Source organism: Chaetodon trifascialis, chromosome 1 (genome assembly GCF_039877785.1).
Source record: "Chaetodon trifascialis isolate fChaTrf1 chromosome 1, fChaTrf1.hap1, whole genome shotgun sequence".
NCBI classification, from domain to species: domain Eukaryota; kingdom Metazoa; phylum Chordata; class Actinopteri; order Chaetodontiformes; family Chaetodontidae; genus Chaetodon; species Chaetodon trifascialis.
The window spans coordinates 30,859,902-30,885,448 of record NC_092056.1 but is presented as its reverse complement, the minus strand read 5'-3'; the positions used below and the strand labels follow the sequence as shown (position 1 = coordinate 30,885,448).

The window sequence follows — 25,547 nt, the reverse complement described above, 5'->3', positions numbered from 1 at the left end:
GGGCGTCCCTGCTCAGACTGCTCCCCCCGCAACCCGGCCCCGGATAAGCGGAAGATAATGGATGGATGGATGGATTTGTAGCTATTTCATACTCCAAACATAAACCACATTTGGTTGGTTTCCTTCATTGCTGTTAATTCAGACACATGCTCATTACGCGAAAAACAATGGGTATGTGCAAACTGAGGTGATGACATCATCTTTTGCCAAATACTCCATTTTCCACGTGAACACAGAGTTTTGGAAATCTGCACTATAGAGGGTGTTTTAAAAAATGTCTGAGTGACCTAAAGCAAAAACATCCAGATATGTGTGGGACTGAGAAACCGTGAACTAAATCTGTTTCTCCTGTGCTTTTCCTGCTGTGACAAGTCAAAATGTCTACGCTGTGAAAAAGGCTGATTCCAAATGCAATTCATCATTGTGGCAGCTGAAAACCATATTGCTGGGACTAATTATGGTTAACAGGGTTCATGTCATTGTTACAAATCAAAAGAGTAGCTCAACTAATGTTGATGCAACATGTGAGCAGACAGATGAGCAGTCACCAGCAGCCAGGCAGAGAATGAGGAGGTAACTGACTGTGTGAGACAACCCCAGAGTGACAGCGACAGCGCTGAGTCCGATTTTAGTTTTGAAAAAAGAGTGAGTGAGTCTGCCAGGTGGTTAAAAGGTCCCTCAGCTGCTGCCGTCTCACCTTTTGCAATCCAATAATTAACAAAAACAGAAAAAAGAACAATGTTGAGCTGACAGAGACTTCTACGTGACAGCACGTCCTCTACCTGTCATGGAGTTTTCTGAAGTGCTGAGCTGTTCCCTCAGCTTGTCCACATCGTCAGGATGGACCTGCTCATACAGAGTACTGCCAAACCACTCTGACTGGGTGTGGTTCAGCACCGGTGTCACAGAGTCCGACACGTAGATCACCCGGCCTGTCTCTGCAGCAACCACAAACAGGAAGCCGTCCGCCGCCTCCAGGATCAGATGCTTCAGCTCCTACAGGGAGCACAAAGGTACATGCACACAGACATGAAGTATTTATAATCTGCTCTATGCTGTCTCAAATTCACTAATTAGGTATAATTACAAACAAGTATTAGAGTCAGATAATGTTGACAGAGCAGTGTAGCTTCATTATCTTTTACTCAAAACCTGAGCATGTCAAAAAAAAGACAGATGTGAGCTTGTTGAAGGGTGACAGAACAGACTGTGAATTACACGCTGACTATGGCCTTCAGTGTATATAATCATCACATATGAGGACATCAGGCTGCATTTGTCTCAGGGTGTGTCTCAAACCACTCTCTAGATTAGTAGGCAGTGATCTGCCCAGGGAGTCATTTTCCATCTTTTCCAATGCCAACACTGCTCCAGTTTCCCAGGGCGCATGCAAAAAGTATTGGTAGACTGCTCCATAGTACAAAAAAGCCTCTTTCGACATGCATTACAACTGAATCAGAATACTGCACTACCAATAACCCAGCAGAAGGCAGGTCTTCATCAAAGATACTCTTAACAAAAAATGTCTTCATAGGGAAGCATGTTTTGACCTACCTTAGATGGTCTGGTTATCAGATGCACATGTCAACAGAATATCTTGGTTCTAAATACCTACATAAGCATTTAGGGAGTCCCATTTTTGGGGGTCTGATGGAAAAAGCTCATCTTGGCTCTCCACATGGCCGTCCAAACTGAGCATTTCAACAATCATTTTGTGTTGATCAATTTATTGAAATGTGTTTTCATTTTGCTAACTTTCTGTTGACCAGTGTCACTGTGATTCAACATGTTCAAAAAATATAACAAGAAAAGTGCAAGGATGATGGAAATGCTTTGTATGTCCTTTATGATGGATCCTGGGTCTCTGACAGCACAGTACCTGTTCAGTGAGAAAGGAGGGCTTGTAGGCCCCATCAGTGGACGTGTTGCCAGTGCCCCTCATGGATTTCATATGGGACACAGCCATACGCAAGATGGTCAGTTTATCAGGTTTCCGGGCTAGGGCGCTGCAGGTAGGAACCATGTCTGACAGCTCAGTGATGTACTGGGTCATTTTGTTGCGCCGGCGTCGCTCAATCTCACTGTGGTTCTCTCTAAAACAGAGAGAAGAGCAGTTAGAGGCCTGCAGAGGGTACAGACTGTGAACCATTAGCAAGCCTTGCTTGCACAAATGATCAACAGCTAAGATGCATCTGATCATGATTTCTCTCTCCTCTCTTTTTTGGGCTGGAGGAGCACACAGGGTCATACCAAGAAAGGCTTTTAGAGGCTCTTACTGTTCTCTGCGTTTGTGAAAAGATTGCATCTATTTGTCTCAGTCTGAGACAAAATCCCCTGCAGGCCTGTTAATGTACAAATTGACATTTTTCACTGAGGTCTGAAGCTGACAATGCATTTCTGTCCCAATATATAACTAGGATACCACAATATTTTTACATATATTGTTCACCCCTGTACAATATCACTAATATGTTAACAGCTCTGGAGGAATGAAACAAATCCATTTCAAAAACAAAACTGACTAATAAAAGAAGAGGACATTTCACTCAGTGAATGGAGTAGTATATGTTTAAAAACATATACTCAAACCATCAACACTCGATTGAGAATGGTACAATTTAACTGGATAATGCAAACATATATTTCCCCTGTACAACTAAATAAATTTGATTCTAATGTACCTGATCTTTGTTATAAATGCAACAACCACCAGGGCACATTGTTTCACTGTTTATGGAAATGTAAAGAAATCCAAAAATTTTGGAGCTCTGTGTTAAAATATATCTCTCAAATCACAACTTCCCCAGTACCTCTATGTCCTAAGCTTTGCATTTTAGGCATTTATCCAGAGGACTGTCCTTTATCTCACAAAGAAAAATGGTTGACCATTGTTTACTGCAGGCCAAACGCTGTACTGCATTATGTTGGAAGAATGTTAGCTGCCCCTCTTTTAACCAATGGTTGAATAACTTAACGTCGAGCTTGGCTCTTGAGAAGCTGACCTATATTGTCAAAAAGAAGCCTTCTGAATTTTATGACATCTGGAAGTTGTTTCTAGAACTGTTGGAAGTTGGAGATACGGAGGTGGCAATGGGAAATACAGAACATTTAAGGTACTGACAAGAGTGTGCTTTTTTTGTTCTCCTTCCCTTCTATTCCTTCCTTGTATTTACTTGCTGCTCAGTAATTTTGCTAATTCCTTGATATAATTTATTCTTCCTTTTTTAAAAAATTATTTATTTAAACGTGATATTCATTTATTTATCCCTTTTGTATTAGTATTTTTTTTCTCTTATTACTTTCATTACTGCCATATGTTCAAAGTGTTTGTTGTTTGAACACAAAAAATAAATAAAGATAAGTTTAAAAAAAAACTGACCAATAAAACTATAATAAAGGGTGCATATTAAAGAACCAACTGCAACATCATTAGTGACATTTTATTCTTTTATTCTCTTTGCTGGAGGGGTTTTATGCGCTACCTTCTGGTTTAAAATACCTCCTAAGGTGTTCAGGTCAGGGGAAATACTTGGCCAGGTCATATTTTCACCTTTTTTCCTCTGTAAAAACTGTGATTTTTACAGGGTGTTTGGAATCCTTGTCATGCTGGATAGTCCCCCTCATGCCAAGCTTCTTGAGACTGGGACTCATCTTTTCCAGCATTTGGGTAAAAAAAGTTTCATGTTGCCTTTTGCACTCATGCAGCCCCATGTCAGCTCACTCCCACCTCCGGGTTTCAAAGGCAGCACTAAGACGTCACTGTGGTAGTCGTGGCCATGTCCATGCCAAGCGGTCTGCACTCCATCTGATCCAAACTAATTTATTTTGGTTTCATCTCGCCAAAGAATGTGCTCCCACTGCTCATTAGCCTTATTTTCTTTGGCAAAGTTCTGTCCTTCGCACTAACTCACTGAAACACCAATTTCCACAAATAATCCTTATGCCAAATATGTTCTTCACTGTATATTAGATCAGATATCCTACAATTCAACTTAAAAATAATGCAATTATTCCAAGATGACACAATTTGGATTCATTTAAGATTTTTGTGATACTGCACAGGGGTGTACTCACTTCCATTATATATACTGCACATCATGCTTTATATATAAAGTCAACATCATAATTGAGTTTGTGGTTTTTCCCATCTTATTTGTCACAGATGGACTCAATCTGTCTGATATCTGATAACAAAAGAACATCATGTGGTGAGCTCAGCTAACATACCCAGCCTGCTACCCTGCTATTTTGGTAGAAAGAGACTGACTTATGTGATAGAATTTTTTGTTGTTAGCTTATTGTCAGCATTCCCATAACCTTTTGACATCTGTACACCCGCTGAATACAACAGTCCTCACCACAGAGGACTCGCATCTGTGGCTGTTATAAAACATACTGACAAGCACTAATTGTGGCCTGATCACCATACCAATGGTCAGCATTGGTATATGAACCCTACCACCTGCTGTTAGTACACTTGTATTTGCTCAGATCAGAACAGGGGTAACGTGTACGGCTTGTACAGTCTGTTGATCCCTGAGTGAATGGAAAATCCTCTGTGGCCCCAGCTGGCTAGGCCTACCTGGCATATCTCTCCTTATCCCCACCAGGAATCTGATCATCATCATACCTACAGAGAAGAGAGGACACAGCATGTAACACCATGTACATATATACAGATAAAAAGCATCATGTAGCATGCAATGGCTGTCACATATTGATGCATGAGTAGATGGTTTGACAGTTACAACATGGGAAAAACTGAACAAAACAGGAAGCCAATGGCTGGTGTAACTGGTGCAGTGATTCCTCTCTGAGTAAGGACAGCTTGTGTTTTTCTTATGTCTTGGATGCTGACTTTAAGAGCGGTGCTCTTCATTCATATTTATTGTTTTCATTACCAAACTTCACTGCTGATATTTCTGGACGTGGTGACATCATTGGATTCAGCATTACAACCGTTAAGGGTGACAGGCAGCAACATATTGTAATGGACAGGACCGTAACTGACATTCAGAGAAACCAGTGCTTCAATGATTTAAACAACCTGTCTGACTGTCGGATCACGCATGTTGCTGCCCTACTGAACTATGGAATAAAAGAAGTACAAAGTAACGTAGGCAAGTGAACACCTAACTGTTAAACTTGTAAAAAGGCTTGCAAACGAAACCCGACTCACTATCTGTCAGATTTGAAAACAAACTTGCTGCCATGACACCAAATTAGACGGCATACAAGGGTGAAAGTGATTCAGTGGCCAAGTATGTCTCCTGATCTGAACCCAAGCGAACACCTATGGGGAATTCTGAAGAGACAAGTTGAGCATCACTCTCCATCCAGCAACCAGGCGCTAAAAGAGGTTGTTCTTGAAGAATGGAAAAAGATAGATGTTGCAATATGTCACCAACTTGTTCATTCCATGCTTAGAAGACTTGATGCTGTCCTTAAAAATCATGGAGGTCATACAAAATAGTAGTAAAATGTAGTAGTTTTTGTTGTGGGGTGTATTCATTTTTGCATCAACTAATTTGAGTAAAACTGAAGATTTTGTGATCTAAGTTATATTATTAACCATCTTTCATGTTATGGGTTTGAACAAATGTTCTACAAAACTCAGTCTTGTCAAAATTTTGGAAATTGTTCTTGTGTTTAATGAGATATTGATTAAAATCTTACTTTTCAAGGGGGGTGTACTCATTTATGCTGAGCACTGTAAATTACTCAGGTATTACACTATACAGTCATGACCCACCACTACCTTAATGGAAAGTAAAAGTACAGTGAATACTATTCGTTTCATATCATGGAATGTCAAGGGGGCAAATCAATCTATTAAAATAAGTAAGATTATGTCTCGTCTTCAAGATCTGGAAGATGTTGTGTTCCCGCGGGAGACGCATTTACGCAGTGATGAGATTCTGTGCATTACAAGGAGTAGGTTTGGTCAATTATATCACTCAAAGTCCAGTGCTAGAGTCAGGATTGCTGCCATTTTGATTCTAAATAATATTCCATTGGGAAAAGAAAATGTCGCAGCTGACTCGAATGGTCAGTTTGTTATTGTGTCAGGGACACTCTGCAACATCCAAGTCATTTTAGCCAGCATCTATGTGCCTGAATGGGATGATGAACAATTTATCTGAAGGCTTTTACTTATATTAACAATATTGAAACATACCACATTATAATTGGGGGAGAGTTTAATTTCATACAAATTTGGACAGATCTTCCAATAGACTACATTCCCTAACGAATTCTGCTAAGTTACTAGCGTCTTTCACAAACTGACTATTCTGCCAAAGTTCCTTTACTTATTTCAACATATCCCCGTACTTATTTCAAAGAAGTTTTTTGCCAAACTAGACAAATCAATTTCACATTTTCTTTGGGGCAATAAACCAGTGCGCATGCAGAAAAAAGATATTGCAGCTTCCTAAACAGACTGGAGGGGCTTGCCCTCCCCAATTTTTTACATTGCTACTGGGCAGCTTTTATACTGGACTGACGGAGCTACTACCAACCAGCCTGCTTGTGTCCAAATAGAACTCTCTTCCTCTCAGACCTCATTAAGGTCATGGCTATGTCCTCAGCTCCCAGTGTCAGCCACTGATGTTATGATGTTATGATGTTCCTCTATCCATGCCCCAGTATCCCACAATCATAGTTTCAAACCATCTACTATGGATTCTGCCATTCAACTGTGGAGTATCATATCTATAAATGACCTCTATGACAATGGTACCTGCACGTCCTTCACTGACCTGTCAGCTAAATTTCAGATTCCATCTGCCCATCTCTTTCACTTCATTCAAATGAGGCACTTTGTTCAGAAAAACTATCCTGTCTTTCCAAATCTCCCTCCACAGATAATTATTATTATTAATTATTAATTATAAAAAGTGTAACAAAATAAATACTTTCCTTTAACCTGTCTATTTAAATACCAGCACACTAGGCAGAAAAGGATGGAGTCACTCTTAACTTAAAACAGTGTATCTTAAGTAAAGGTAAACATCAGTAAATTGAAGAACTTGAAGCATGAACTGTAATCTATGATATCCTGCTGATTTATAGCTTGGGGTTTTCAAGCTGGGGCTGTAAAGCACAGTCCTGCTGTGTGTCTGAACTAGTCCCTTTCAGCTGTCTTCTTACTTTGCTGATGTTACAGACTAAACAACCCCTTCCCCAAAACACCCCTGAAACACTGTGGACTGGGTAAATTCCTCCATCTTATCAACATTTAGCAGCTGTGAATCAGTGTCTGCCACACACTGAGAGGCAGGGTGAACTAAAGCTCCTGGCCATGGGAGACAGCGGTGAATGACCTATTTGACAGGAATATCATATGTACTACGTGTATGTCCAGAGGCAAACATGTAAGGCTTCTGTCCATTATTAAGAGTGCAGTTCCTCCTGTGTTCAGCAGAGAGCAGCTCCTCCTCCACACTGTCACTACTCAACTTGGCAGCGACAAATCCACTGTTGTCAGCTCAGAAATAAAGCACTCACTGTACATCATACACACTTACACACTATACAATATGAGAGGGAAGAAAAGGAAAACAAGTTGAGATAAATTAAATGTGAGAGGCGATTGATATGCAGTGACAGAGAAAGAGTCTCTCTTAAAAAAAGAATACACAACAAAGCACTGTATCTTTGATGAAAGGAAATAAACAGTCAGTCATGAGATGTCCACGCAACAGTCAATGTTACAAACACAGAGTATCTGCAGGGTTCTCCAAGATAAACTTCAACTTTTTAGTATATTTTTAATGCCAAATTTAAAGGAATAATGATGTTGTGGTTTGCTAAAGTGCATGTATTCCATATTATTATTATTACTATTATTATTATTATATATCCCATTTTTGAGTGCTGTGAAAAATTCCATCCAACTAATTTCAACATTTTTTATTTATTTTTCCTGCGGATACCCTGAAGCAGGGAACTGTATGACTTTGTGAACTAGTTCTAAAGCATTTCAGACTGCACAGCTGCTATCTGCTTTTGGTGGTCTCACCTTGAAAATTTGCTAGGTCCCTCTCCGTCTTCATCATCAAAGTCCATTCTGAGAAATAACCACAGGAAACACAGTTAAAATTTCTCTTAGAATGAGAGCTGATAGATGCGTGGGTTCTCTCCGGGCACTCCGGCTTCCTCCCACAGACCAAAAACATGCTCATTAGGTTGATTGGTGACTCTAAATTGCCCCTAGGTGTGAGTGTGAGTGTGAATGGTGTGTGTATGTGCCCTGCGATCGGCTGGCGACCAGTCCAGGGTGTACCCCGCCTCTCGCCCGTTGACAGCCGAGATAGGCTCCGGCCCCCCCACGACCCCGAAAGGGATAAGCGGCATAGAAAATGGATGGATGGATGGATGAGAGCTGATAGCACTCTCTCATGACTAAAATCCCTGTGTTTTCCTGTGAAAGAAAAATATTATATCCACAACTGCTGTCCTGAAATCAACTGTGTGTGACAAGACTTAGCTATGGTGTCATGATCAAGGGTTACAAAGGCAACATCAATGCATCTGAAGAAACATTTCAGGAGCAGGAACAGTCAATCTGACAGGGACGGAACTGTTTTGCAATATTTTAAGACAATCACAACTTGCCCCGAACAACATTATTAAACAATGTGTCAACACTGTACAAAGGGCATTGCAGTACTGTATAACAGCACGGTGGACAGCGACATTCTACAAAGGCAGTCTTGAACAATAAATTGCAAACCTGACTGTAATGGAAACAGAAATGGTATTGGAAAGGGAAGGCAGAGCAGCGGCACAGGGAGCAGCATGATGCACGCTCTGTTTGTGCCTCTGCATACATTGTCCTCGTGCTGGCAAAGCACCATTAACATAGAAATGTTCAGAGAAACCATCGGGCTAGATTACTATTATGGAGCCACTTGTTGAGAGGTTAAGAGTTTATGGAGACTGACAGACTACTGTGCCTCATTTGGTCGACCTTTATAACTCTAAAAATATTCTTAACAAGTCTGCCACATTTTACAGCAGTAATATCACCAGCGCTGCAGCAGAAACAACTGAACTACAATGACTGCATCAACTGTATGAACACTTTCAGGACAAAGAACTGAGGCATCGCTCCCAAACACTAAGAACCCTGTGCGGTTATCTGAGCTAGAAATGGCTGACTGACTTTGGCTTGGTGAACTGCTTCAGTGTTCATACACCTACTGATACTGATATTCATACTATAAAACAGACATAAAAGACAAAGAGATAAGCACATTCAGCAGTGCTAGTAGTCCTGTACCTGTTATATTAATATATTATTAGTTGTTCAGTTTGTCAGAGCTACTGAAGATCCATAACTATGACTAAACTATACTGTTTCCTTGAATCTCAATTTGCGTGACTATTTATGTCTCAGTACACACTGTAGTTCTACCTATGTTTAGTGTAAATAGGAATTTAATTTAGGACCGTACATTTGACAATTATGCTTATTATTGTATGGAAACTAATGTGTATGCATTACTCTTGTTTAGTAGAATCACATATCTATCATACTATGCTTCTGTTCTTGCATTTCCTTTTTCTGCTGTGAAGCTAATCTTAGTTCCCGCTTTTGGGAACAGGATGTTATTTAGTGCAGCAGCCATTTAAGGTACTGTACATGCTTCAGCTCTTTTAAGAAAATGTGTTTTATCGCATGATGTTGACTTCCTAGACATCTGCAAATGTACCTACATCTCATGGCATTTTTCTCTATAGTACAGTCTGGCCTGTCTTTGAATTTTGATGTAAATCACTGATTTAAATCATGTTGAGGCTTAAAGTTTTGCATAATTATGGGCTTTGGAGTGACAGCTAGCTGCTAGTTTTCAGCAATAAGGCTTCATTTGGCCCACCTCAGCTCCACCCACGCTCCAACCAACTCCAACCCATATTTGGGTTAGTTTTTAGATTTAGGTGTAGATTGGCACTGCCAAGATGACGACAGCCAGAGCCACTGTCACTGAGCTTCACAGTGGCTCTTCAGAAACCTCTGAGTGACGATGTCCATGTTTTATATAGTCTATGATATGAAGATGTGCGTATGTGTGTAAGAGCAGTGAAGGGATTACCTTGTAAATCACAAGATCATGCAAGCTGAGAATCCATCTTGCCAGGCTTCAAGTTATGAAGCTCCCAAGTTATGGGATTGATAACCTGAAGCTGAGGCAGAGAGCGTGTCTAACGGCGGACATGGGGTTGCTTACAGAACTGACAGATAAAAGGAGACAAACTTCCTGAATTTGACACAGTGGATGGTTGTCAGACAGATGCTCGCCACTCTTTAGCACAGAGAAACTGAGAGGTCTCGCTATGCCACTATTTCCCAATACCACAAATGTCAAGATGGAGTAGGCAGACTAGACACTAGAACGGCATATTGCTGCCCTCCTCTGTGTGTTGTCAGGCTAATGAGAGGACAGACAGACAGACAGACAGACAGACAGACAGACAGACAGACAGACAGACAGACAGACAGACAGACAGACAGACAGACAGACAGAGTGGAGATTTTGCTCACAATCTTGATAAGTGTGAATTTAACAAAGAGTCAAATGCTGAACAGTGGAAACAAACTTATTTAGGCTACTTTGTGTTAGTTTCACAGGGACTTTTAACACAAGGACTCTTCAGTCCGTGTAATGATGTCTTCGTTTATCCTTCACTCATCTGTTTCATCTTTAACTGTCAGCAGTGTTTTGTCATACACATCCATACAAGTAAAAGGCGACAGAAAAATCAGAGTTCTGCAGGAGAAATCTAGCTGGGAACATTGGTCTTCCTTAATCCTCCACTCAAGTGACAGAAAGCAGGTTTCTCGTATACATTAGAAGTAAGAAATCAGCTTACTGCCTAACGCCTACAGGAACCAAGTTACTTAAGGGCATGTAAATGCACTGTAGGGTGTGTTGACTAAACTCCCCTCCCCCACATCTACTGCGGTCTGCGCTGTCACTATTCAGTCCGTATGCATGATCTACCTGATGGCTTCATGCCATACTCAACTACAACGTGGCTCATAAAACACACACACACACACACACACACACACACCCCTGCCTCGATCCAGGTCTGTATTATTTATTCATGTTTATGTAGGCCTAATGCATGTGCATGGTTAAATTCACTGCTATGTCCTGTGAGGATTGGATCACTGAACTCATGTATAGTGCCTCCATACACACACAAACACAGAAAGCCCCCCTTTTCTTTATCCACATCAGTCCTTCATTAATTGCACGCTAATGCAGAGTAAGACCTGAATTGAACTGATTTGGATATAAAATGCCATCACTTCATCAATTTATCCTATGAGACATTAATTAGTGTATGAATTCTTGAGTTATGGTCAAAAATATGCTTCGTGCTGTCACAGTGACCTTGAACAATCAAATTATCAGTTCATCCTTGAGTCCAAGTGAACATGTACAGACGAAAGGACAGACAACCTGAAAATAAATAATAATAGTAAAATGTATAAACTGTAGAGCAAACCGGTTGTGCAGCAATGTAGTAACAGAAAGTAGACAGGTGCGAGTATAAATAACTGTAACTATATATAATAACTAGTGCAGTTAAACTTAAAAGTGACACGGGACATCCTTGCCGTGATTTTTGTTGCCTGCACACTATTAGGTTTAAATTTTTCACGTCTTTCCTTCATCTCCTTCAAAGTTAGCTGCGTCATACCGCCTCCTTTTTGTTTATTCAGATCAATGAAGTCAGCGTGCTCCCTGGGGTGAAATCTCTGTAGGTGCTTTATTAAGTTGGTCGTGTTATAACTTGACGTTTTACCACCGCCCCTCGTAACATTTACTGCGCAGACATTGCAAGTAGCCATCGAGTTTGTAGGCTGAGATAGTTTGAAAAAGTTCCAGATAGCTGATCCTTTCGCTCGCTCTATTTTGAAAACAATGCAGTCCACATCATGTGCGCTTCAGCACTGCGTGTTGCTTGCGCATGACGCCACTCACAGCGCCGATAGCACAGCGTTAGACTGAATAGATCGGTCCCTATGTATCGGGTCCATTGTCACCTATACTCAATCTAGAATTTTCTTCAATATCGGGACCGATACCAATACCAATATCGGATTGGTGCATCCCTAATTTACAGGCCACTAATGAAGGTTTTGCACTGACTAGAAGACACAGAGATCTTTGAAAATCCTATCTGTCACTTACACAACAGCTCAAGTTTTAAATGTACATATTGTCTGCCTGGGTTAACTAGCATGTCGGCAGTGGCAAAACAGCAGTCAATATACCAGCACGTTGTGTAGTGCAGGGTTAAGGTTCTGTTCAACATAATGTTGGTTGAAATTCACTAAAAAGTTCAGGAACTACTTCCTTTTTTGATTTGCTTGCCTTGTTATGAACAGCCATATTTGCAGAAAAGCGTTTGAAGCCACATCTCTCTCTAGTGAAAATATTTGTTGTAGCTCTGTTTCAGTATTTTAATAGTCTCCCATCTCTCTATCTGCTTAGTTCTGCGAAATGTCAAGAAAACAGTACAAGGACAAGGGTTGATACAAGGTGTATGACAGTCTAAACATCTACATCTGAACACCAAGAGGAAAAATGATACTGTATGCAGTATCAGAACGTAGTCATGATTCTGAAAAAACAACAGAAATCCAACAATCATTGACAGCCTGCAGCAGCAGCCCAAATGTGTCCATTGTTGGCCAATGTAAGGACTGAATACTGGAAGGGCAGAGAAATACACACCAGTTCGTTTGTTGTGATCAAGTCAAAAAGGAGCTCTCTCGCTGCTTTCGTACTCACCATGATGGTGTTGTTCCCTCCGACACTGTAATAAGTCTGTCAGGAAGACTGTATATAACCTGAGCATCTATATGCTTCTGTTTAAAATGCCACTATCTAATGTGACAGTTAACCCAGACAAAAAAATCATCAGTATGCACTGCTGGGGTTAATTTTCAGGCAAAGCTGTAATAACACTGAATTTGTAGTGGTTCATTTCCACATCAGGTCAGATACTCACCCTCCTGATCTCCTCTTGCCCCCACGGCCAGGCACAGATCCTCCCATCCTCACCTGACCTGTCCCGACTGCTCCCGGCATCGCTACTGTGCCTGGCAACTCACTGCCCATTTCTGGAAGATACAACAGTAACAGCAAACCAGCAGATGGTTAGAAGTATGCTTCACACAAGACTACCATGAAACGTACAGTGTTTCCCATTTGTACAATTATTAGAAATATTATGAACATTGTGTTTAGTTTCCAAGAGCTCTTCTAAAGCATGCTTCATCTGGCAAATATTAAAATAGATATAAAAAGTCATTTTAAATCTTGTCTTCCGCTCACTTCACTCAGTGATGCTCTCTGTCTTCATGGATAACCTCTGGCTCACTCTGAACACATTAGAAAAAGGGTTCTAGTGTTTTAATGGAATGCAATAAGCCATAATGATAAGTTCTTTACCATAAATCAAGGCATCAGTGCCAATCAATGACAACTATTAGATACAGTATCATGGTTTACAGTACTCATGTCTGCAATGAATGGCAAGTCAAGCCGAACTTTAAATTGAAACTGTCTTGCACAGAGTGAGACCTTAAAGATCTCCTGATTAGTGGAGAACTCTACACTTATAAGAAAAAAACAGCCTGATTCAACAGAACAGAACTGTTTTTATATATTGAAATATTTGAGAAAATAACACATCAAGTGCAAGATAATGTTACGATAACTAGTATAGAATTTATGGCTGCAACCAACAATTGATTAATCTGTTGAATACTCTGTGGATTAATTAATTAATCCACAAAAATAAGTCAGGAAATTGTGAAAATATTCACAACAGAACATCTTAAAATGGCTTGTTTTGTCTTCGCAACAGTTCAAAATTCAAAGATATTTAACTTACGACCATTATAAGAAAGTAGAGCAAGAAATGTTCACCTTTAAGACTGAAACCCGCGAAGTCTGGCAGTTTTGTTTAAAACATGACTGAGAATTAAGAATTACTTGTCAATCAACTAGTCTGGTCTGGGTCCTTCAGAGCATTGACACAACAACCATGTATAATTTTCCACTGTAAGTACTTCATATCTCAAAGTACAGTAATTAGACAAAATATTGAGTTAGAATAATTCAGGTCCTTTAAACTTGGGCTCGCACTGGGAAAACCCACTGGTTCTGAAAGTCTGTTGTCAGCACCATACTCCATAAGAGGACTGGGATCTGTAGAGCAATCAATCTGCACAGACCTACATAGTGTAGCCTGAGGCTCCAGTTTGCAGCACAGATACCAAATTCTATGGAATGATGTTTTAGAAGTACACATGTATTTTCCACACAGACCCTTGACTAAGCTTTCATTCATTAATGAGTCTGGTAAAAGACATGCTTGCTGTTCCATTCCAAATGAAGCCACTGTGATGTGTGTCATTATGGCAGAGAGGAATTACACAACATGCTAACTCAGCCTCCATCTTCCTCTCATATTTACCTCTCTGTCTCTCTCGGCCGCTGCATTACTTTCCTCCTCGCTTCTGTTTGCCTTGCTGTTTTCCCCTCCATCTCTCTCACTCACTCAGTCATTCAGCTAGATGCAATGGATAGGCCAAACAAACCCTCCAGTATGCCCCAGTGCACCAAGTAACATAGTTAATATTTGATACAGTGTGCATTCACCCTTCCAGACACACACACACACACACACACACACACACACACACACACTGCAGTGCATGGCCTTCCAAGGAGCAGTATTCCATCATTCATTCATGAAGTGGGTATGAGTAACACAAGGCTCTAAACTAGCGTAATCTGATTAACAGACAGCTTCATCTGACAATCAGTGCAGTGATTCAACCTGGCAGGAACAGCTCACATACACTGCTGACTTTCTCCTCACAGTCTAAACAGGCACCCTCACTACACAGCTGACGTACAGCCCATCGTGCACTTCACCAAATGCCCAAAAAAACTATTTTGTAAAACTGTCCGTTCAAACTCGATTTGATGAAACCAGTTAATCACATAACACTACACATAACTATTATTTAGCCATTTAAGACAAAAAGATGATTAATTGCAATTTACCTTATTTTTCATTTAAACTTGCGATAACTGATTTTTTGGCCATTTGGGGGCAGCATAAACAAGCAAATGTTGGCATATCATCACCTTTTAAGTTGATACGTCTAGCATGCCAGTACATCATTTAGTAGCTACCAGTAGCTAGTCATGGAGGAACTGGAGTTATGCTTCTGGCCACCTGGGGAATTCTGGGTTCTGTTTTTGGCCTCCAGTGTTCAGTTCAGTTTAGTTTATTCACAAAATGTGGTCTCCACAGTTCTCCTCCCAAGGGAAATAACGGACTCCTAGCTGCTAGATGCTGGATTTTGTTCACCAGCTGGTCGATAACTTTGTCTGTCTGCTCTTTGGTGAAGGGCACGTCATCTACAATAGGTTTTTGGAGTTTTTTTTGGGGGGGGGGGGGGGGGGTCAAAAACAGCTGTCTGCTGCAGACGCAAACCTCATTACAAGCAGAAAGAATGGACCAAAACAGTAAAGTGACAGGCTGGACAGCGAAGCAATGAACTCAAACTCACTGAAAAGCTCTGTAGTGTAACTGCTCGGTAGATTCATCACTCCAAGTGACTGCTTTCACGCTGTCACTGCCTTATTTAATACAGTGTTATTGTACATGGTGGGAGGTAATTTTTTTCTCACACAGCAAAATAACTTTCAACAGAGGTTGAAGTTTTGTTGCACAGGCCACAAAATTGTATCACAAGTATAAAACATCTGTTAGCACCTCTAATAACCACCACAAGCAGCGCAGTTTAGCACGTGAACAGTTATGTGACTGGCAAGGACATTAATGTTGCACACAGGGCACCATCCAAACCTTACCAAGAACCTTTTTTTGACTTTTTTCTGACACGGCCCCAAAAATATTGCATGCTGTTGCCAGTCATTGACATTTTCCAGGCTGTAACAATCGAAATAGTCTATATATATATATATATATATATATATATATATATATATATATATATATATATATATATATAAAAAAAACATTGTGGCATTTTAACAGTTTAAATTCTGAAAATCAAAGAATATTTGGTTGTTATAATCAGGACTGATGATAAAATATTTAACTGAGTGAAAGTGTAACACAACATAAATTTATAATATTTTCATGGCAGTTTTTTGGCACAGACATTTATGTATATTTTGCATTTGAAGAACTTCTTTTGAACTGAGGCACAAGGGTTTATTTATTTGATGATGGTGAGGACATACACCTCTTGCTATACGAAACACCCATATTATGCTTCAAATGATGTCTTTTTTAATCATCATACATACAATATAATACATATTAAATTCAGATTTATTATGCAGTATGGAGCAAAGAGACTGCATTTCTTTGGAGGCATGAGTGCCTCCCCAGAGACAAACACAGAAGTAATCTTTGCCATGATGTTTATTGCTTGGTGACAGTGAGGAGAGAAAAGTCAGTCAATATCAAATCTGTAAAGAGTTTATTAGTCATTTGCACACAAACATGGGATACAGTGTTAACAAGTAAAAACTCGAATGCAAAAGATTTGTTTGTTCTTTGTTCAACAGAATGCAACAGATTCAAGTCATTGGTTACAACTGGGGTCTGTGGGCAGATATTATTTAATAAAAGGACTCATTATGTAGGGGTCCTCTCCTCACTGCTGTTCCTCATTGAAAGTTTGCCAAGGGGAATCCTTTTAACACCCAGCGTTACACTGATTTCACCCATATTTTTATTTGGCTTGGTTTCTTAGCAAAATAATCCATATTTTATGAGTTGTGACCATGACTGTCCTTATATTCCTGCAGATAACTTCTGTCAGGTAAAGACATTTTTAAAAAACATTTTAAGTTATATATCAGTAAGAGTCTGACAATTACATTGTCAGAATTGGGAATATTTCACCATAAATGTCATTAAAAACACAACTGTGAAGCCTGCCAAAAGCTTTAGTGTTTGCTCTAATCATGTCATTTTTATTGATTAAGTCTTCATTTATTTCACATATACAACAAAAATACATTATGACAGCCAATTTACATGCAGTAAGAGAAAAGAATATGTTTAGAATACAGAAGCGTCTGTTGCTGCTGTATATAGACATGCCCCATGGTACACTGACTGTTGTACTTCTACACTACACTTTGGCTTTTCTGCCAAATAATGCTGTTGAGATGCCTAATCCTACCCCTGTCTAACTCTGAGAATGAATCATGTTACTTTTAATAATTAACTTCTGTTATGGGTGTTACTCCTTCCAAAGTACATGTAGGCCTACACCTCATTTTCATTCCTATTTGGAGCCAGTAAACACGTCTGTTTTATAATCCTTTTTTCTTTCCTAAGATGTGTTGCTTTACATTGTTAATAGAGTGAAAAGAGGTAGAATCATGTTTGGGTTGGAGTAACCCTTTTACTTTTGTAACCCTGTGATACAATACCATCATCGTAACAAAAACAAGGTATCAAAAGTAACTTCAGCCAGCTGTCTGACTGGTACATGCTTGTGTGATAACTTCTTCCTCTCACATGCCCACCTGACTGTGACTGACCGCACCATTAGCCTCTCCTCTTCACAACTAGTAACTCAAATTGTCCATTTTTTGCTCTGATTAATAACTGCAATGTGAACGTCCAATGAGATGATAGATCAGTCACTGTATCCTCAGCTGAATCTGATCCTAATTTGATTTGTCCTGTTGTCAATACAGTTCCTCAATGATATGCACGCAAGGGTTCATATATTCCAGCCACCTCCACACTGCTGAGGTTGATCCATTTTTGCATCTAACTCCTCCACAGCAAAGCCAGCAGCAGTTACATCCACTTTTAGCCATGTATTACTGCTGCATGTAGCCATGATGTAAATACCTGCACATGTCGCAATACCATTAATAAAGTGATAACATTTTTATCATGTTATGATTATCACCAGAATTATCATGAATGCTAATACTTCTCTATCAAAAAAGGTGCCACATGTTACTGTCACTCAGCACAGTGATGCTTAAGTGGCATCGTGGAGCACCAGAGCCAACAGTCTTCCAGCTTGATATTATATGAATATGTTGACAATTTCTACATTCCTTTCCATGCCTGGCAAGTGCTTCAGGTTTTATTTGGCACAGTGTCTTAAAGACACACAGCTACAGTCGATCAGCCTGGTTTTACCTCAGTCACATATATTTCTTCAGACAGGCAAAGCTAAAAAGCCCTGAGGTCAAACGCATTAATGAGTCTGTTGGGAATGTTGCATACTTTCTCCTTTTCAATCACTGCTCTCCCTCAGACAAGGTTGTTTCTATTCTCTCTCTTCCTTGACATCAATTCTTCCCTCCAGTCGTTTCTCCAAAAAAGAAGTCAATCAAACGGCCTCAGGGCATTTACCATTAAAAAAGGACAATTAATACCCCAAAAGGAATTCACACACAAGGACAGACAGACATACTCTGTATTTAAAATAATTTTTCAATTACAAAAAAACAACTAAATGCAAACTAACACAACAGGGCTCAAAATTAGTCACATGTCATCACTGGAACTATTACTGACCTGTCTATTTAACCTTTTATAATGTTGGATTCCTGTTTTCTTCTGCGGTCTGACTGAAATTATTCATTTCTAATGGAGCTGTTAACTATCTTCACTGGGTTCCCCTTGAAAAGGATTTTTTTTGTATTTTTGCTTGAGACACTAATTAATTGTTAAACATGAATTATCATTTATTATTCATTATTTCTCCATGTACATTTCCACACAAAACTAGTTAGGCAGTCACACTTTTCTGATTCACATTATTATACATTTCCTGGGTTGGGTATTTAAACTGCTTGTTAGACCAACAAATGGTTTTAAGACATCACACTGGACTCAGTATTTTAAAAGGAATTTGTCATAATTTTTGATATTTTATACACCTAATTTTACTCATAATTATTTAGAAAAATATCTGACAGAATTAAAAGTCACCATAAACAAATGACAGTTTCCTAGTGCTCCTCTATAAATAGCTCAAAACCAACCAGTTTGGTCAAATGTCAAAGACAACTTCAGCACTAATCTCACTGTGCGAATGCATGTCTACACACAGAATTGAATAAACAAACACTGGCAAATATTGGATGAAATGGCAATACATTTATATGCCCATATGACTGTCATCTTATATGCATTGTTGGTAGGGATGGAACGATTTAGCGAATCTTGTGAAATCACGATAGGAATGTGGCTCGATGCCGTTTTGGGACTGTGATGCTACTGTATCTGCTGTGGCATTTATTATCTTTCCCTGTCGAAAATTTTACTTTTTATGTTTGAACAGCAGGTGGCGCAATCACAGTAGTCAAGAAGATGGACTCTGTCATCCTTTATGTGCAAGCCATGCACTGCTAAAAATAAACCCTATTTGAAAATGACCAATGAACATGGCGATAATGAAAATGAGATTGAGGATGCTCTGACTGGCAGCATTTCGGTTTTCCTGTTTCTAGAACTGACAGTGGCAAAAAGGCAACTGACAAATGTAAAACAACTTGCAAATTCTTCCAGACGATCATCAACTATACTACAGGAAGCACATCAAAAACAAAAAGCCATGCGGCATATCGCCACCCAGAAAAGCTCAAATCCCAACAACAACATACTGTGAGAAAAAGCTTCAGCCAGGCCAAAGGAGACTAAAGGAAGCATTTGGAGCCCCGCTTCCAATAACAGTTCCAGAGCTTAAGAAATAACAAAATGCATCAGTGAGTATATAGCCAAGGATTAAAGGCTGTTTTCTGTGGTCCACAACAATGTATTTCAGAGGTTAGTAAGCTCGCTGGAGCCAAAGCGTACAATTCCATCAAGGCAACACTTCAGTCACACAGTGACAGTAGTTCTGTACCAGGAGACAAAAGCTAAAGTGACACAAAGAAGCAAAGTGCATCTCAATAATCACAGATGGGTGGACTTCACGAGATATTCAGAGCTTTATTACAGTCACAGCTCATGTTATGACCAGCAAATGGGAAATGAAAAGTTTGTCTGACAGATGCAGCCTTTTCCAATCACACACTGGACTCAACTGAGGCTTTGGAATCTGCTGTTTTGGAGTGACATGAAGAATAGCAACAATCATCAGGGTGTTGCTGTCGTTACAGATAATACACAAAATATGGATGTAGCAGTGAGCGAGGCCGGACTGTCCACACACAAAGTGTTTATCACACACTTGGAACATAAGCCATGCCAGCTGTCTGCTTGGTGGAGTGAGGCGTGTAGCAGCGTTTTCTCACCACAGTTAAACTACCACAGCTGAGCTGACCACCAGACAGAGACTGTTCAATCTGCCAGTACTGTGAGTTTTTGGTATTGATACATCTCCAATTGTTGGTAATGCTTAATGGCCTCAAAAATTGTGGCCCATTACTCCGTGACTACGATTACTGCCAGGTACACCAGACGATTTGAGCTGGTCACAGATACTAGGTACTGGTATATCTTGGCTGATAGAGCAACAAGTCAGTACAGGAATGCCAAAAATAAATTTTTCAGTTTCCCTTAGGAGATCAATAAAGTATTCTGTCTATCTCTCAATCTATCTATAAACAGTGTCTGTCTTTTTCTAATCCAAACTTTAACACATTTTTTTCACAAATCATTTTTTTAAATAAAATAAATAAACCAAACTCTTAAAAGTCCAGTGTGTCAGATTTAGGTTGATCTATTGGCAGAATATGGCTGAAATGGAATATAATATTCTTGAGTATGTTTTCATTAGTCTATTATCACCTGAAAATAAGAATCATTGCATTTTCTTGACCTTCGAATGAGCTCATCATACTTCTACAGAGAGTGTGGGTCCTCTTCCATGAAGTCTGCCACGTTGTACTGCCATTTTTCTATCATAGCCCAGAATGGACAAACCAAACACTGGCTCTAAAGAGGGGCCTTCACTTTTTCGCATTTTAAGTAGACACTGAAGAGGAGGTTGAGGCAAGGGGTATTCAGTTTGCTCCAATCTGCAGCCCTGCCGCTAGAGCCCACTAAATCCTTCACACTGGACCTTTAAATGTACAAACCAGAGTTTTCCCTGAAGAAAACACAATACAAAACTGACAAAACAGTCACTGCAAGTATGACAGTTAACTAATGATTTTCATTTCAGATTCATCTGTTCATTAATTCTCCAATCAATTGATTGTTTAGTGAGTAACATGGCAGAAAATACTCAAAATGCTCATTACAATTTACCAATACCAAGGGAGACATGTTTAAATGTCTTGTCTAAAACTCAAAGATATTCATTTGCTGTGATATAAAACAAATATAAGCAGGACTCAGAGAATGTTGGGAATTTTTGCTTAATAAATGACTTGAATAATTAATCAGTTATCAAAATAATTGTGGATTGCTTTTTTGGTGATTGGAAAAGAAATTACAGGACAAATCTGTTCTTTGAGTTCTTGAGATTTCTAGCCATATTGCAGTTTGATGTGTATATTTTATGGCCCTGAAATCATCTTCGCCCTCTCCAAACACGCAACCCTCATTAGATCATTTCCCTTGTCATGTTTCACATGCTCTTACACCAATTGGATCTGGGCGACAGCCAGCTGGAGATAATCCTGCAGTGACACAGCGTTCCTGCATCCCTGGGTATCTGGTCTGAGGTCATCGCACCTGACAATAAAGCTATGCCAGAGGAAACGGTAAGGCTGATCACAGATCAGCGGGCTAACTTTGTCCTCCTCTGGCTACAGCAGCAACAGCAGCAGCATTAGGCATGACTTAATTCTAACTGGGTGTCATCACCGGATAGGGGAGTTGCACGTAGCTCTCACTGCACGCTTCCGCCAAACATCTGAGTGGGTCATTACAACAAAAAAAATCTAGGCTTGTCCCTGGCCTGCAGGATTTGGTGCTGCTTCCATACAACATATATATGAGTCTCATCTGCAATGACTGACAGACTGCCTTTACTTCCAACAAGACACATTATTTTGTCTTCTCACAGTGCCCTTATTTTATCTGTCAGGGTTATTTTTTCATCTGTTCATTGTTCATTCAAACAGCACCTCATTTCAGCACTCTGTATGCAGCCAAGGTGCTAATAACTGCCCAATTCTTTATTTATATTCCCTTTTCATTTACATTGCCAATGAAGTGACACAGAGCGTGAGGTAGGGTACGGTTGACCTGTTTTCAGACAGAGGTCTCAGAAGCTCTGAGCTCTGTCCTTTACACAACACTTATTACTTTGCCAGGCTTTTCTGATTCGGACAGACCATTCTGGTGTTCTTTTACCCAAATACTTATTAAGTCCTATTTTGAGTGGAATTGTGTAATCTTTTATACCTGGATTTTTTTCCCCCAGTAATGCTGAACAATGATAGTAACAACTTGAAGGTAGAGTCACATACAGTGACATGCAATTGCTGCAGAACACTCCATACAATTACCTGATTTATCTGCAATTCATTTCAAAGCAGCAAATTGGTGTACTGTACTGTATATTTGTTCATTTTAATTTCTGTGGTTAACGTTACACTGTGTAATCTGGAGGTAAGAGAAACAAGCTGTGGTTTTAATACTGTACCTAAGTTCAGACTTTTCAGATATTCGTGTTGTTTGATGTACAAAGCTGCTCTAGTGAATTCAAATGAGCAAAATCGCCCTCAACAACTTGGCATTGGGTAGACATCGCGCCAGACTCCATTTAAACATTTCACAATTTACAGTTCCTTTGTTTGCCCGGACACGTACCTTAAACATTTAGAGCTTCACATAAGATGTATTACATATCAACATGGGATTCTAGTAAATCGGCTGGCATGTGAACCAGGAAGCACCAGGTACTTCAATTAAATCCCCAAAGTTAAATAACGGATTCACACAGCTCTCTACGGCAGAAACGACCGAGGGTGCACAAGGAGAATGCACTGTGAAAGTTTAGTTATTATTTTAATACGCTTTACTTTGTGGCTAAATGCCGTATTGCAGAGTGATGTTGAGGGAATTGTGAAAGTTGAAGTTATTTTATCTCTGGTACGTAGCTTAAGATAATTTTGAAATAAAACATCAAATACGGTGCTCCACTGTCCGCGAAAGCGGTACAAACCAGCGCGAACATATCTAAACCATTTCTATAAAGAATCAACAGGCACGGCGAAGGGAAATGGCGTTACAAACATAGGTGATGCTGTCAGCTTGCTTCCCTTTCTGTCCAACAAATTTTAAAATGTCCTCGGTGTAAAACAGAACACATGAAGGGCAATGCTGTTACGTAGATATGCAAAATAACCTTTTGTACCACAGCGAGGAAAGCAAAGGGTCGGCGACATGAAGGCACTAGCCTAGCTTTACCGAAAAAACAGGAGCATAAATACGATACCACATGGCCATTAATGCGTGTATTTCCACAACAACCAAGCCGTTTTAACATTCGGCCGTAGAAACTGGCCGCAAAGCTCAAGAATAGCAGAGCGGTGAACGGCGGTTCAGTGGGGGAAGGGGGATGGATGCTGAGCCAGGCTTCGGCGGCCTGTCGGCGCTTCAGCCCTCTTCAGCAACAGTCTCAACAAAACCCAGCTTCTTTCTTCTAAATTCTAGATAACACTGAGAGACATTCGCTTTCGTCTCCACCAGCAGACTGGTGACTGACTTACCGGACGGGTTGACCGCGGCGGGAGTTGCCATGTTTCCTCAGTGGAGAAAAATAACAAAACGGCAGCGATGGAGATGACGCACAATACGGCTGGAGAGCCCCGTGAGAGACGGTCTAAACTCCGCGGGATTGGCACGCGAGGCTCGGTCCTACCGCCTCACATCCGCTAACACGGAGGAAAACTAGTCTGGATCCGAACGACAAACAAAACCCGCTTTCAGTGCCGAATATGCGTATGGTGCACGTTTAATGAAAATGTTCTCCTAGACTAGACTTAATAAAATGCAAGATGTCTGAGTGGTAGCACCGCGAGATTTTAGGCTTGCTTGAATAAATTAATGTTACTCAGTGTGACTGGTGCAGTGATGGCTGTAATGTAAATAGGTATGGCGTTTTCAACGGAATACTACATAGTGGTTTCAGTTTCGTTGTCTGGTTTGTTTTACTGTCTAATATGGGATACGGACCCTCTGCACGTTACTCTCCCCCTGTCTCCATAAGATGGACAGAGGTAGACTTCTGTCTTCAGCCAGTCAACTCTTCTAATGGAACCAGCAGCGACCCTCTGATGCTCAAACAACCCGATGATCACACAGTGTCACCATGCTGCAGACAAACCTACAAACCATTTGCACAGAACTTACTCCATCTCTTCTGTACCCTGATCATGGATTAACCTTTTAAACACACCACAATTAAATCATTTATCTCTCTGACAGCCTCTGGCTCTGATAAAAGCTGTCAGTCAAGAGTGCAGCTGCTATCCCTGAGATGGCTTTAGTGTTGTTGCATCTGTTGCTGCATCATGCTCAGTTTGATCTGCTCCTGTCTGTTTCACACATGCTCTGTTTCAGATTTAACTTGGTGATGGTGTGCTACTTTGATAGAGAGATTTTGATCTCAAGGGACTTCCTGGTTAATTAAAGATGAAATAGATAAATTAAAAAAATAATGTCAGTAAAAAAAAGACAATTTCCACCTGTAAATAAGTATGTGTTCCAATAACTGTACATAAAATATTCCATTACCTTGAGGAATCCAAACTAAATGTACTCATCATGCCTCTGTCAGTGTTGTATTGTTATATAACTGAATCTGTATTATTGATGGACCAAGTAAACATAATATTGTATAAAATGATGTTTTTGGATGTAAAATCCTAATATGTAACTCAGTATGTTAGTATGTAACTGCATCTCATCATGAAAAATATGAACCACCAAACTAATCATAATGATAAGTTACAGTTTACAGTATCATTTTCATTTAGTTTAGATGTATTTTCTCAACATTAGTCCATTACTATATACAAATATTAGACTACTGAGAGCTTCTAACATTTTAGGTCTTATTATTCACCATTCACCATTCCATCAAGTGCCATTTTCCCTTATGAAGCAGAATTCTTTGTATTTCTATTTTTTATTGCAAATTTTACACACACACACTCACACACACACTGTATGTGAGTGTATATATATATAATATATTATAGTATTCTACCCTACTTTTGTATCTGTTTGTATTTTTGTATGTCTTGTTTGGAGGGGATCTTTACGCAACATGATTTTCTTCTGGCACCAAGCAGCACTCCAGTTTCAGCATTTCCTCCAGCATGGCCACATTAACCAGCTAGGGGTCCCTGTGGTGAAAATGAGTTTCTGGGCGTAGGTACCCCGTTCCTCTACTCTTTGTACAATGTGTTCAGTGTGTTTTCTATGTTTGAACAGTACCTTGCTTCTGGTGTGATGTGTGGCAATTTGATTGAACAAATTGATTTAAGTACAACATGTACATATGTTAATTATTATTTAACAAG

The 25,547-nt window shown here is 39.9% G+C and overlaps 1 protein-coding gene across 2 annotated transcripts in view; it reads right to left on the bottom strand.

Moving 5' to 3' along the window:
• Window positions 1-24,099, bottom strand: part of arnt2 (aryl-hydrocarbon receptor nuclear translocator 2) — a 66,336-nt gene extending 42,237 nt beyond the window's left edge. Inside the window, exons 1-6 of one of the 2 annotated variants that reach the window (XM_070970056.1) lie at window positions 23,730-24,099; window positions 13,036-13,147; window positions 8,024-8,071; window positions 4,583-4,630; window positions 1,880-2,093; window positions 783-996 (exon numbers count right to left, since the gene is read on the bottom strand). In XM_070970056.1, coding sequence (XP_070826157.1) covers window positions 783-996; window positions 1,880-2,093; window positions 4,583-4,630; window positions 8,024-8,071; window positions 13,036-13,147; window positions 23,730-23,760 — 667 coding nt within the window. In that variant the 5' untranslated portion in view covers window positions 23,761-24,099. The remainder of the gene's footprint in view (window positions 1-782; window positions 997-1,879; window positions 2,094-4,582; window positions 4,631-8,023; window positions 8,072-13,035; window positions 13,148-23,729) is intronic. The other variant, XM_070970064.1, reaches the window with a different exon arrangement.
• Between the last annotated feature and the right edge of the window lie 1,448 nt (window positions 24,100-25,547).